Genomic DNA, 14261 nt, shown 5'->3' on the forward strand with positions numbered 1-14261 from the left:
CCTGCTCTCAGAGTCACGGGGATGCTGGAGCCTATGTGTTTAGTAAGATTTTATAGTCTGTTAATTTACGTTTTTTTTTTCAACACGGTCCACTTGGGTTTCAGAACTCCCCGGTTCTCCCTCATCTGCAAAGCTGTGTTTGTGATTTAATTGTTTTCAGTAGTTTTCTCAATACAGTTTAAAGGATACGACATCAGGGTGAGATCATTTTACTTACATCCAATGTAGCACAACAGTACATAAGCATCTGACAAAAACTGAGCTTAGACCACATGTAATAATCGGCCCTATTTAAGATATGGTCGGTTAAGTCAATTTATTTAGCTAAGTTACGGTATCACAACTTGCTTTTTTTTTTTTAGGATAAAAAAATCCACCACCACTGGCACATTTTGACAACTGTTTACGCAAAAGTAAGACTGAATGAAAAATGGACTTGTCATGAGTGAAATCAGTATGCAGTATGCTGCTATACCGGATGAGAAACGAGTCTGAGTAGAATAGACTTGAGTGCTGATTACATGAAAGCATATAAATCGTCCGTTATTACAGAGCGATCAACGTTTTAGCTGTGGGATCATTTACCGAGTCGGCGGTCTGCAGAATCCATCATTACCAGTACCTGCGGCTTCTGCGCATACGCTCTCGGTGTATGTGTGCCTTAACATGGGTGTACTTTTGTCCATTCCAGTGTATGTGTTTAGACTTGTACTCCATCCATCTGTTGGAGGCAGCACAGCCAGCCATGTGGGCTGTTGTGCGGCGAGATAATGCCGCACCTCTTACCTGCTAAGAGCTGACTTCCTGTTATTCCAAAGGTGTGGAATGAGTCTCTCCTGTAGACATAGCATCAGGGTAGCTCTTTGTGTGTGTGTGTGTGTGTGTGTGTGTGTGTGTGTGAGAGAGAGAGAATTACTGGCTACCTCTGTTGTGAAATTCTTGTAGCTGTTTGTTGAGGAGTTTTTGTTTGTTTTTATGCATCGATGTGTTTGAATGACTGTCTGGCTGCTTCAGTTTCCTAGATAGGTATCCATCTCTCACTGACTCCCATCCTCTGAATGGCTGTCTTGGTATCTGGTCATCCCTCTGACTCATATTTCTAGCCTCTTGTCTCGTCTCCTCTCGTCTCCTGGTCTCCTGGTCTCCTGCCCTTTCCTGTCCTGTCCTCTTGTCTCGTCTCATCTCATCTCGTCTCCTGCCCAGTCCTGTCCCGCCCAGTCCTGTCCTGTCCTGTCCTGTCCTCTCGTCTCCTGTCCTGTCCTGTCCTGTCCTGTCCTGTCCTGTCCTGTCCTGTCCTGTCCTGTCCTGTCCTGTCCTGTCCTGTCCTGTCCTGTCCTATCCTGACCTGTCCTGTCCTGTCCTGTCCTCTCATCTCATCTCATCTCGTCTCGTCTCGTTTCATCTCGTCTCGTATCATCTCGTCTCCTCTCCTCTCGTCTCGTCTCCTCTCCTAATTCTGCAGACTGACTGTACCCTGCCTTGTCTTTCTTGGTTGCTCTACATGCGTTTGTTTTTCATCATCCAAAGACACAACTTCCTCACCTTCCCCCCTCTTTCTTTCTGCCCACGGGGCTTGTTCTCACTTGGCTTCCCCCCATCAATTTCCCTCTTCTCTGACACCAAAGAACTTCAGTTTTGGCAAAACAACACTCCCCTCATCCCCCTGCTCCCACTTACCCATATTTCCATATCCCAAGTTTCCCCGAGATTCCATCCCTTTAATTTGTTGTTGTTTAGGTTTTATGGGGGAACTCTAATACGTATCCCCTCAGATATGAACATGTGGGAGGCTGTGCAGATAAGGGCCACCCTCCTGGGGGAATAATGCATTATTCTCTGTGTGATGTGGCGTAGTGATATGGTAGAGGGGGTTGTCGGGGATTTGACAGGTCTTTGTTACCTGACTGTTTTCTCTCAGCTGCTCTCCCTCTTCCTTTCCCTCTCACTCCCCCTTCTACTCCCTACCTTCTTCTCGAAGTCCTTTTTCTGGTTCGACTGAGTTGTTTGCTCTAAACTCAGAAGTCAGAAATCAGAACTGTCACTCCAGTGCAGCGCACAACCCACCATGTAAAGACCACCCACAGGCATTCTCTCTCTCTGTCTCTGTCTCTCTCTGTCTCTGTCTCTCTCTGTCTCTCTCTCTCTCTCGCTCTGTCTGTCTGTCTGTGTCTGTCTGTCTCTCTCTGTCTCTCTGTCTCTGTCTCTCTCTGTCTGTCTGTCTCTCTCTCTCTCTCTGTCTGTCTGTCTGTCTCTCTCTCTCTGCATGCCGGAGGTTGGGTGAGTGAGCATGAGTGAAGAGTTCTGATTTGTTTTTTCCTTTTTTTGGATTTCCCCGTGTTCTTCATCTGTCCCATATGCGTGGTCAGGTAAACTTAATACCGTTTACAATTTCATTTAGCAGACACCTTTATCCAAAGCGATGTACATCTAAGAGGTAGTTGGCTTGTATAGCATTAAGAGTCTAAGCCACTGGAGACTTGTCCCCACTGGGGTTTAATCCCTCTTTTACTTAGTGTTGGCCGAGTGTTCAGTGGTTTTGTCAGTTAGTTTTCAGGAGGAATAGTGTCCACTGTGGCACCATGGATCCAAGCCCCTGCCTTATACTTCCCAGTGGAGGAAGGAAAGGGTTTTGTGGACATTACCTATAGGGTGATGGCCTTTAGGATGAAGACCACACAGAGATGGCTGTACCACTGTGGTATGTGGTGGCTAGACACCAAGCTCATCCTGTGGACAGCTGGTCGTCTGGGATACAGTAAGCAACTGTTTCTGCTGAGGATGGAGGAGGCAGATATGAAAGGCTTGTAGCCTTTCTACACCTCTGTCCTGGATGCATGGAAGATCCTGAAGGCCACCAGGATGGCTGGTCTGTGGCTGTTTGAGAAGCCACGGTTTGACAACAGCTTCATTCAGACCCAGACCCTGTCCTTAACCAGCATTAGGTCTTCTCTGAAGTAGGCCTGTTGTGTGAAGCTGGGGTATCTGCTGATGCCCGCTGGGACCTTGCAGCAATGCACCAACATCAGACCCAGGTTGGTGAATCATTATTGCGGAGGTGTGTGCATCGTTTCCAGAGTACCTGAGGACATTTATGATGGAGAACCGTGAACTAGCTGTCCAGTGAGAGGTGTATGTGGACTATAGCTTTCCACAGTTGAGTGTCTCTCCTAATATGGGGGAGTTGCAGGAGTGGGAGGACTGGCTCCTTTCTTTTACAACCCCATGGCTAGATAAGCTTGAGGACCAGGAAAAAAAAGGCAACTTACATCCTGTGTGTAAAGGTGAGGCACTTTCAGTCTCTGCAGGCCATGAAAGCATTGAGGTGGTCTTGAGTTTTTTGGCCCAGTCTCTTCCATGAAAGGCTGCTGGCAGTCCCTATACAAGCTACCGGTTCAGCTGACCTCCAATTGAGGATTGTGCACGGGGCGGTAGCCATGAACAGACACAGAGTACACCTGGATCCTAAGCACAGGGAGGCATGTCTGTTTTGTTCACAGTGTGTAATTGGTTGGTGGGTGTGTTTGCATTGTTAAGGGGTTGGTTTTTGGGCTTGTTTGATTGTATATGGTCCCAAATACTTAGCTAGGGAGAAAGGTATGCACACACTTATAAATTTCATACCAGCTACTGCCAATTATCCATGTGGCTGAGCTGTAAGAACCGGACCTGGTGGGCTACGTGGACCCTGTTGCAGGTTCTTACCGGACTGCTGAAGGGTCGGCTCAGGGTGGAGCATGCCTACTAAAAAATGGTAGACAATTTGGAGGCTTTCAGCCTTAAATGGGCAGTAGGGGGAGTATTGTGTTCAGTGGGAGATGATGAAGACCTGGTCTTCTCTTTCTAATTGATGTAATGAGGGAAAGTCCTGGCTGTATTGTAGGCTTAAGTTTTCAGTTGCACTTTGGTAGTTGATGTTCTTTTGTCTGTTTGCCTATGGTAGTGCTTAATAAGGGGCTTTGTAAAATGCAAATCTCGCTCTCTCAATTGTTATGTGAATCGGTTCTGTGATGGAGAATGAAGTCTTTATTGGACAGGTTAATGTGAAGGAGTGACTTTGTTCATATTGTTAAAAAGATGTAACGTTAAAGTCTGTTTCTTGTTAAATGAAGACTTGTTTTAAAATTTAAAATCCTCTCTCTCTCACACTCGTTCTCTCTCTGAATCGATCTTGGGTTCTATGATGGAAGTTGAACTCTTTTGAATGTTAATGTTATGATGGAAGTTGAACTCTTTTGAATGTTAATGTAAAGGAGTGACTACGTTTGATGACGTCATTGTCCATTGTTAAAGTTTGTTTCTCGTTAAATAAAGAGCTGTTGTAAATTCAAAATTCTCTCTCTCTCTCTGTCTCTCTCTCGCTCTCTCTCTCTCTCTCTCTCTCTCTCTCTCTCTCTCTCTCTCTCTCTCTCTCTCTCTCTCTCTCTCTCTCTCTCTCTCTCTCTCTCTCACTATCTACCTTTCTTACCATCTCTCTACCCATCTCTTTATGTCCCTCTGCCGCCTAGAAGAATCTTTTCATGATTTCTGAAAAAGAAAAGCAAGATAAAGCCTGGCATAGTGCACATATTTACAGTGAAGGGTTGATCTTATGAATACTGGACCCTCAAGCAGAAATAATAGCACTTATGTCCTGGATGGAACAGGGATGCCCAGAGAAGCAGGATTCCATGAGCCATTGAAAGTATTAACTGAGCCGTGATTAGTGGGCTGACAGAATAGCTCTTTCATTATTTACTAACATGGAATGGAAACCCTCACACAGACACAAATAATCAAGCAAGCATGCAAGGACACATGCACATATGCGTAAGAGCACTCACAAATAGACACACACTGCCTCAAAGTACATCTTCGAGTGTGAATTTTATTTATGGTCAGCAGGTTCGCACAGAGAAAAAGCCGAAGTTTGAACGCCAGCTTGGTGTTGTCTAACATCATTAGATCATCGTTAAGGGGTCTGGGAATACATGTTTGTTTTTTTCTTTTTCTATTTTGCTTTATCATCAGAATTGCTATTTAGACCCATCTTTGACCCAGATTTGACTCTGTGCAGTGACGGTCAAATCCGTAAACAATCTGGGTTTTGAAGATTAGAGTAATCTAACTGTCAGATCTAACTAGCAGATAGCAGTTGCAATCTGGCAACTGCTGTCTGTTACACATATTAAAAAGTTTTAAACCACATCAAATTAATGAGATCAAAGTTAAAGATACTTGGTGTAAAGTGGTGAGGCACTCTCATAATGAACTAATATGCCCATATATAAAAATGAAAAAAAATAAATAAAAAAGATGTAAAAGTTAACCCAGCCATGCTAGGAAAATGCCCCCCACAGGTCTCAATCGGTACAGCCCTGTGCGCACTACACCGAAGACACTGAAGGGGTAAGCGAGCCAGAGCACTCGTTAAACTGCCACAGCGGGGATTTAAAAGTGCGCTCCCGTCAGTCCGCCTGGCGAATGTCCGCTCTCTGCCCAAAAAGATGGACGAACTAATACTCCTAAAGGGGGGGGGGGCAAACAAAAAAACTCAAGACTTTTCCAGATCTGTCGCCCTGTGTCTCACTGAAACCTGGCTTAGTGAGCATATTACGGACAGTACATCTGCTGCAGTTCCAACTCCTCCAGACAGAACCTTGATACGGAGCTATTGGGAAAAAAACGGGGTGGCGGCACATGCTTCTACATACACAAAGGTTGGTGTACGGATGTCACAGTTGAAGAAATCATGCAGCTCTCACTGAGCGACGTTTTTCATTGACTGTAATCCATTCTATTCAACGTGGGAATTTTCATCGTTTATTCTGGTCGGTGTCTATATCCCACCCCAGGCCCGTGTTAAAGAGGCATTAAAACACCTGGCTGATCAAATGACAAACATGGAGCGCAAATATCCAGACTCCCTGCTCATTATCCTTGGGGATTTAAACATAGCAAACCTCAGTCACGAACTGCCAACTTACCATGGACAGTAGAGGATGTGGCTGATATCAAGAAGTCCTTCCAGTGGCTAAAAAAGGCTGGACTGAAGGACAGCACAGAGGCTCTGATCATAGCAGCACAAGAACAGGCACTCGGCACCAGATCAGTTGCGGCAGGAGTCTACCACACCAGTCAAGAGCCAAGATGCAGACTGTGCAAAGATACCCCTGAGACAGTCCAGTACTTAGGAGCAGGATGTAAAATACTAGCTGGGAAAGTATACACTGAAAGGCATTATCAAGTGGCTGTCATAGTGTACAGGAATATATGTACTGAATACAGACTGGAAGTCCCCAAGTCCAAATGGGAGACACCATCAAAGGTGGTTGAGAATGGCAGAGCTAAGATCCTGTGGGACTTCAAGTTCCAGACTGACAAGCAGATGCTGGCTAATCAACCAGACATTGTGGTGGTCGACAAGGAACAGAAGACAGCAGTAGTGATCGATGTAGCAATCCGAAGTGACAGCAACATCAGGAAGAAAGAGCATGAGAAGCTAGAGAAATGCCAATGGCTGAGGGAAGAACTAGCTCAGGTGTAGAGGGTTAAATCCACAGTATCCCCAGTGGTGATAGAAGCGCGAGGGGTTGTGACCCCGAAACTGGGAGAATGGCTCTAACAGATTCTAGTAACACCATCTGAGGTCTCTTTTCAGAAGAGTTCAGTCCTAGGAACAGTTAAGATACTGCACAGAACCCTCAAATTTGCAGGCCTCTGGTAGAGGACCCGAGCTTGAGAAAGTCACAGACCACCCAAAAAAGGGTGAGAGGGAGATTTTTTTATACCCTTGAACTCTATAGCTGCTTTGAAACATACATTCTGTAACATATTTGGACAGGTTTTTGTGTGACCGCTTGAAGTTTTTCGTATTCACACATGTAGTTTCAGATCGTAAAATTTATTGGTGGCATTTATTCACATAAGGCTGCACAGAGCCCTTTTTCTCGTTCCCTGCGTGTGTAGGATGCCTTGTAAACTACGACATCTGTCATCTGTTTCATTATTTTTATCTATTTACGTATTGATTTATTATTTCAGAATTCTCGATTTTTCGTAAAACTATACTACACAGCTGCTTGTTGATTTCATCCTCTGCGGGGACTGAACAGAGCTCTTATTTCTACGTTGGTCTATTTCCATACATTTTTAAATATGCTGTTACTTTTACTGGTTTACAAATAAATCTCCCCTTTCAGACAAATGCCTGCCATGAACAAGTCGCATATGTTCCTCGTGATTGCTTCACTAGTCCATGTTAAAGTATCTTAATATGGCAATCTGATGGCTTTTGTTCAAACTGTTGTTTTTTGGAGTTGTATCCGTAAATGTAACTAGGTCGGTATTGAGCAAATCAATAAACCTTTTACGAAATATGGACTCTAGCTGGCGTTCACACATGAGCTTGACACCTAAAACTGAGAGTTGGTTTTCGGGTTTGGCAGCATGTGTGAATGAGGTTCATCACTTTTGCATGCGTAGTAATTGAGAAATAAGTAAAAGTAATCAAAAGAGCTTACAGCTCTGAAACGCCCAATACTGAATTTAGCATGACAAGGTTCTCAAATATACAGATTGGATAACCTATGTCTGACATCCTAATGTGTTGATTCACTCAAATTCCTGTGAAAATAAAATGCCATCGTGGAAATACGTCTGCGTATAACCTCGAATGTGCAGCAAACCATGGTGTAGTGATCCCACATGGATAGTATTGAGGGCAGCCAAAGCCTGAGAAGCTGACCATCATTTGTTTACACCCAGATGCACTTACACTCCCCAATCTGTAAGAAATTGTGCTTTTCAGGAGATCATAATATTTCTTACCCTCCCTAAACCCCTCCTCATGCTCTCTTGTCGCCCAACATACAATCATACATTAGAATGTCAGACACATCCTAGCCCTCCTGATCTGTATCTGCAGAGCCCCTTTCTCTGCTCTCCAAACCTCTCCTGCAAATGTTAACGTTTTCATATCGGGGTTGGAAAAATAAGATTTTTTCCCCCCTCTACACGTGAAGATCGGCAGACATGATAACCTGAGCTGGTGAACTGCAAATGTCACTTCAGTGGGCGAGCCAATCACATTGCTCATCACTGGCCAGTGCAGCTCTCTTATGGGGCTCACTGCTGTGACACTTGGACTGAGTGGGTGTGCACATATGAATGAGAATGAGGTAGCAAGACTCAGGTGTCACCTACAGAGGCTAGCATTAATACCACAAAATATCAGCCAACAATACCCAATGAAACCCTGATAAAGAATATAAGCCACAGATGTTTAAAAAGTCACTGGAGTGTTTACACTCCTGATTTAACAGCGAGTTTATGATTAGGATTTTTGGTTGAAGATTAGCTCTTTGGCAGAACATAGTTAATGATCAAGAGCAAACACAACAGGTCACCCAGCTGTATACAGGTTAGTCGGGAACATTGGGGTGCTGTTGCTCAGAAGGTAGAGCAGGTGGTCTAGTAATCGGAAGGTCCCTTTTTCAATCCCCAGCTCCTGTGGAGAGCTTGCCGAAGTGTCCTTGAGCAAGACACTGAACCCCTATCTGCTCCTGATGAGCGGGATGGTGCCTTGCATGGCAGCCTCCACCAGTGTATGAATGTGTTTGTGAATGTGTTAATGTGAGGCATGCACTGTAAAGTGCTGTGAGTGGTGGGTAGACTAGAAAAGTGCTATATAAATGCAGTCCATTTACCACTGTGCACTATGAGGTTAAAATAGAAAACCTGTTTAAACTGTACAGTCTTGCTGTATGTGAGGATTTGTCATTGCTGGGTTTGGTGCCTCTCGGCCATTCCATCATAATAAATCCATCATAAAACTAAATCAAAGTCTTACTTGCAAGGCTGTATTTGTTTTGCCTGAGTGATGAAGTTTTGTCATCAAGCTGCAACAGAGCAAGCACTCGAGTATTTTGTTTAACAAAGCCACATGCTCCGATCCATTTTACATGGAAATTCTGTTTCCATGGCCACCGATGGATATTGCTCACACGGAGAGAAATGAAAGAGCATATCTGAGCAGGATCTGCCAGATTAGGTAGTGTCTTCTTCACACATTAATGGGATGTTTTTAAGGCCATCTGTTAATTGTTTAGAAACGGGTAAGTGAAGTAAATGATAATTTCTTGTTCCAGCAACATTTTATTATTGAAAAAATATACCTGTAGGCATTTATGTTAAGGGAAAGTGTAATTTTACTTTTTTTTTTTTCAGCAGACATCCATGTGCCCTTTGTGGCCAGAATATATTGTTGTACGGTCAAAAAAGAGGTTTCTAGACTGGTGCATGAGCTGTAATGATACATTTAAATCTTATGTTATATGGGCTTATACAATTCTTATACAATTATACAATTGAACGTTTTGTTTTGGTTTGATTTGATTGATAATGTATAAGAAAGTAGTAGGACCAGAAAAGTTCTTTACTTCATCCTACGCCTTTTTCGAACATGGTCCAGTTACTACTTGTTACTTGTTACTTGTGTTGTTACAGAGAGTTTGCAAAATATGTTCACTGTTATTTCCATTTGTTCTTGTTTTCCTGCTTATATATTTTATTTTGTTATTTTAAAATGTTCGAAATAAAATCAATATCAATTCCTAGTTCAATACTATTAGTACAGCCATACAATATGTTAAACAATTATGGCGCCTGGGTCATAACTGTTTAACATACTGCCATAACTGGGTCGTACCTACATTTATTTATTTTTATTTTAGATGTACAGTATATGTGTTGTGCGGAGTGCAGTGTGCTTGCAATGAAAATGCCAAAAGATCTAGACAGTCCCAGGTAAAAGTGTGACGTCAATTATAGGTCAGTTTTGAAGCTGTATCGATCACAGTTTAATATCAGTAGTGGGCTTTTCATCAAGCCAGTTGATGCGAAATTAAATTTCGAATGGAAAAGACTGAATGGAAACACCACATTTCGAAAAGAAAATCCTAAATATTGCAAAACATTTAAAAGCTTCCTTGAGGTGGTTGTTAAAAAAGAGTTTCTGCGCTAACTGGGAGATGGAAATGCATCTGCCGAATTTAACCATGAAATGTGAATAGAATTTAATCATATGGATCGGCTGTTTCTTTGTCTTAACTCGTCCATCTTAGCTGTGGGTGTGGAAGTATGGACACATGATCTAGGACATGTAAAACTACGTTCATGGATTTATTCACTTAAATAGATAGGATGGAAATCGAATCCGCATTTTTGTTTGTTGTTGTTTGTTTTGTTTTGTTTTTGTGATTTTAGAAAAGTTAACTTGACGAATTGAATGGAAACATACCCAGTGATACCCCAGCTTACTCTATCTAAGTTATATTGAAAGGGTTAACACCACCAATATTTAACTAACTCCCTATGTTAAGTCCTCTAAATACTGAGAATATTTGTAAGCCAGGGGTTTTGACAGGACACATTGGGGTTTTTTTTTTCTTCCAAGAAATGAATTTATGACTTTTTGTTTCATGAATGGTATCTCTTACCACAAGGAGACCCGATCTCAGATCAGGTCTTTATTGGCACTGCTGTCTGAGGAGACCTCATCTATGTTTGATGTGAGGAGATCATAGAAAGTTGAATCAGTTCATCTGGATACAACGTTTATTGACAGAAACGTTTCATCACTCAGATCTAAGACCCCGTTTACACTTGGTTTTAAAATGCGTTCTTTGTGATCTGATCACAAGTGGACAGCGTTAAATACAAGTGTAAACGACCACCAAAATGTTTTGTGAACCGGTTACTCAAACCACTTGCCGAGGTGGTCTGGGACGCATTTGACCACATATCTTTTGTAGTGTCAACGCTAATGCGTCCTGATGCATCCCCGACACGACGTAGACAGTACAGAAATCTTCTTCTTCTTCTTCTTCTTCTTCTTCTTCTTCTTCTTCTTCTTCTTCTTCTTCTTCTTCTTCTTCTTCGGAGTAACGGAATCTGATCACAAGTGGTCAGCAGGACGCATTTGGAGACACGTGTAAACGGCAATGTCTCGCTGTCCACTTCTGATCCGATCGCCCAAAACTCATTTTAAAACCAAGTGTAAACAGGGTCTAAGTGACCTCTTCAGTCTAAACTTCAGGTATCCCCACCCTTTTAAACAATACAGTTGCATAATGACCGAAACCAACAATCAGTTTCATATGCAAATATGGGCGTGACCATTAACTACAGTTTCAATGACAGAGGTTACAGAGGTTTCGGGAATGTTTGCGACCACAGCATTGTAAGATGGTGACAGATGTACTCTTAAGCCCATTCCTCTGGCTTGATGGTTTGCTCTTCACATAGATGGCCTCTTTGACCCCCATTTCAAACCACCGTTCCTCCCTATCAAGGGTGTGCACATCCTCATCCCTGAAAGAGTGGCCACTGGCCTGTAGATGAGTGTAGACTGTGGAGTGCTGGCCTTACCCTGGCGTTAGCTCTCCTGTGTCAACACAGTTCTGGCCTGACATGTTAGCTCTCCTGTGTCAACACAGGAGAGCTAACATGTGAGAGACGTTTAGAGAGCTTACCCGGATTATTGAGCATGCATAAAGACGATGTGAAGAGGGTTGTTTTTTTTTTTTTACTGCTCGCTTCCCTTATCTGGACTAGAGAGACAGTCCATCAGCCCCAGGAGCCAACATCAGCCGTCTCACTTTTCTGGAATTTTGTTATCATCCTTACATTACACAGAGAAGAGGAAGTGGAGAGCCTGTCCAGTCATCTGCCAGGAAATTAAACATTTGTTAAAATACTAGCGAATATTAAACAGAATGGTGGAGTGTGTTCCCGAGCACCAAGTACACCGGGTGATTCACCACGCTGACACAATATTGATATGAATTAACGGTATCGTCTCTCCTTTTACATCTGGTGTTGGCAAGTGCAGTGTGTTTGCAAGATTTGGCTTTGATAGCATATTTACACTGCTTTATCTTTTCTCTTTCTTGTAGTTTCTGTGTTTGAAGAACATCCGGACATTTCTGAAGGTGTGCCATGACAAGTTTGGCCTGAGGAACAGCGAGCTGTTCGACCCCTTCGACCTGTTCGACGTGAGGGACTTCGGCAAGGTGAGTCGGCCGCTGCTGTTGGCTCTAAATCCAAGCTACCCGCAGGCTGGATTCAAACAACGTGGCGGCGCTACGATATCGGATGCTTCCTGTGTTAACAGAGAAACATCGCTCAACTACAGAATCCTTTTGTCAGATGAAGACTGAACGACCCAAGTGTAATCTTTTTTTCCTGACAATCGGATTAATTTTTTGTCAATGCAGTTGGCAAGAGTTTTTTGAACCCTGGGCTATTAAAAGCGCTTAAAATATGTGCTTGGCAAAACACAGTGGTGTCAGATCTCGATGTAAGTTCATTTCCTAATTCCTGATGTAGATTTGACATGTTCCCCCTGGAGCATTTAGTCGCTCATTGAGGAAGCTACTACACTGACAAGTTTGCCTACAGTGAAAGTTTGCCCTCATTTCAGTTTAATATGGAAGTCTCTGTGTGTGTGTGTGTGTGTGTGTGTGTGTGTGTGTGTGTGTGTGTGTGTGTGTGTGTGTGTGCACACGTGCACAAATATATCTGTTTATGTGAATGCCCGGCATGCTTCATGATTGTTATTTTTACGTGATACGCTTGGGCGAAACAGTTCAAAGTCAAGTCTGTCAGTTGCATTATCTGCATAATGAATCTGGATGTTTGGATGGGCGTGTGGCGTAGCACTTCAGGGTCGCCCGTCTCCTTTCGTGTCACCGAGCAACTACAATTAAATCCGACTCCGCCGTTTGACATTTTGCGTTGAAATATGAATGTGTATAGACTCGGCAGTAAAAAGGGGCTTACTTACACACGCTTCTAATTACCGACGGTGGAAACATTTTATGAGGTATTTGGGAGGAGTTTTGTATTTACGGCGTGTCTGAGTCATGGATCATAGGCTTTTGACTCAATATTTGTTTTTTTTTTTAGGTAATATATGTTGGAAGCTTAAAGGTAGACTGAGTAGGATTTGTCGGTTACGGTTTGTAAACACAACATTTTAATGTCGGCCCCTCCCCTCCGGCTCAGCGACACCAGAAGGACACGCCCCCTGACCACAGTAGCCAGAACACATCCCAGCATACGGGCCAGCTCCGCATCGCTCTTCATCCCCATCCTCTCCTTTACCTTGAACCGTTAGCCAGGCAGTAGTGATGAGGAAAGTCGTCGGCAGTTCAGGGTCAGCACCCTTTTTCGCCCCAGTGTCCACTGGAAGCCCCCGTGGGCCGGAGGCGTCTGTGTGTTGGTACTCTCTCACTTTGAGCCTCATATATGAAATGTTCTTATGCTGAAATTTGTTTGTACACGTTCATGGAATTTCTTAACACTTAGGTTTGTCTTAACTGACCGAAGGCAAAGCCTGATGGGTACTTGTAATTCCCTCCCCCTGACATCTATTGTCTACCGCTTGCTACAAGCATTCAACCAGGCTTACGAAGGCATCAATGTCAGCCAGTTTGTGTCTAAATTCAGGGGTTACCCAGGGTGTACATATATGCATCTTCTCTTTGAGATAAACTAGAGGGCTGAAATATCTAATGGGAATGTTAGAATACATTTCTGTTAGAGAACATGTGATACATGAGGCCCATTGTCTCTAATCCCTTTGAGCATGTGTGTGTGTGTGTGTGTGTGTGTGTGTGTGTGTGTGTGTGTGTGTGTGTGTGTGTGTGTGTGTGTGTGTGTGTGTGTGTGTGTGTGTGTGTGTGTATGTAAAGGGGGCAGGGGAGATTTTGGTGCTAGGCTTGTGGGTTTGTACACACAGCAGGGGTAGTATGATGTCATGTTATAGTGCCTGTTGCAGCTGATGCCAGTTTAACAGGATTGTTGTAGAGTTTTGTTTTTTGTTTTGTCTCTGTATTTATTTACTCATCTTTGATAGATTTCAGATGAATGGAAAATATGAGGAACTGGAGCTCCATAAGCGTGAATCTCATTAGAGATGAGGCCTATGTAAAGTTGTATGTGCTCCCTACATTAGACCACACATAATACTGTATTTAGGCAAAGAAATCTGTCTGTGTCAGTGTTGGACATGTTTATTTACATCAGCATGACATCTAATATAATTTAGTGCATCCAGTCCAGTGCTTGGAATGAGAGTAAGGGATGAAGGAAGAGGAAGAAATGAAGGATGACAAGAGTAAAAAAGGGAGGAGAGTACCTTGACATTTTCTAGATAAACCGCAGGACAATGTTTGAGAGTCAATGAGCTTGCAGCAAATGATATTAAAATACAACGGCAG

General features: G+C 43.2%; 1 protein-coding gene across 2 annotated transcripts in view; it reads left to right on the forward strand.

Moving 5' to 3' along the window:
• Positions 1–14261, forward strand: part of vav2 (vav 2 guanine nucleotide exchange factor) — a 288662-nt gene that overhangs the window by 72428 nt on the left and 201973 nt on the right. For both annotated transcript variants that reach the window (XM_056290387.1, XM_056290388.1), the window contains exon 2: positions 11934–12050. In XM_056290387.1, the coding sequence (XP_056146362.1) occupies positions 11934–12050 (117 nt within the window). The remainder of the gene's footprint in view (positions 1–11933; positions 12051–14261) is intronic.

This window comes from Lampris incognitus, chromosome 12 (genome assembly GCF_029633865.1).
Source record: "Lampris incognitus isolate fLamInc1 chromosome 12, fLamInc1.hap2, whole genome shotgun sequence".
Lineage (NCBI taxonomy): Eukaryota > Metazoa > Chordata > Actinopteri > Lampriformes > Lampridae > Lampris > Lampris incognitus.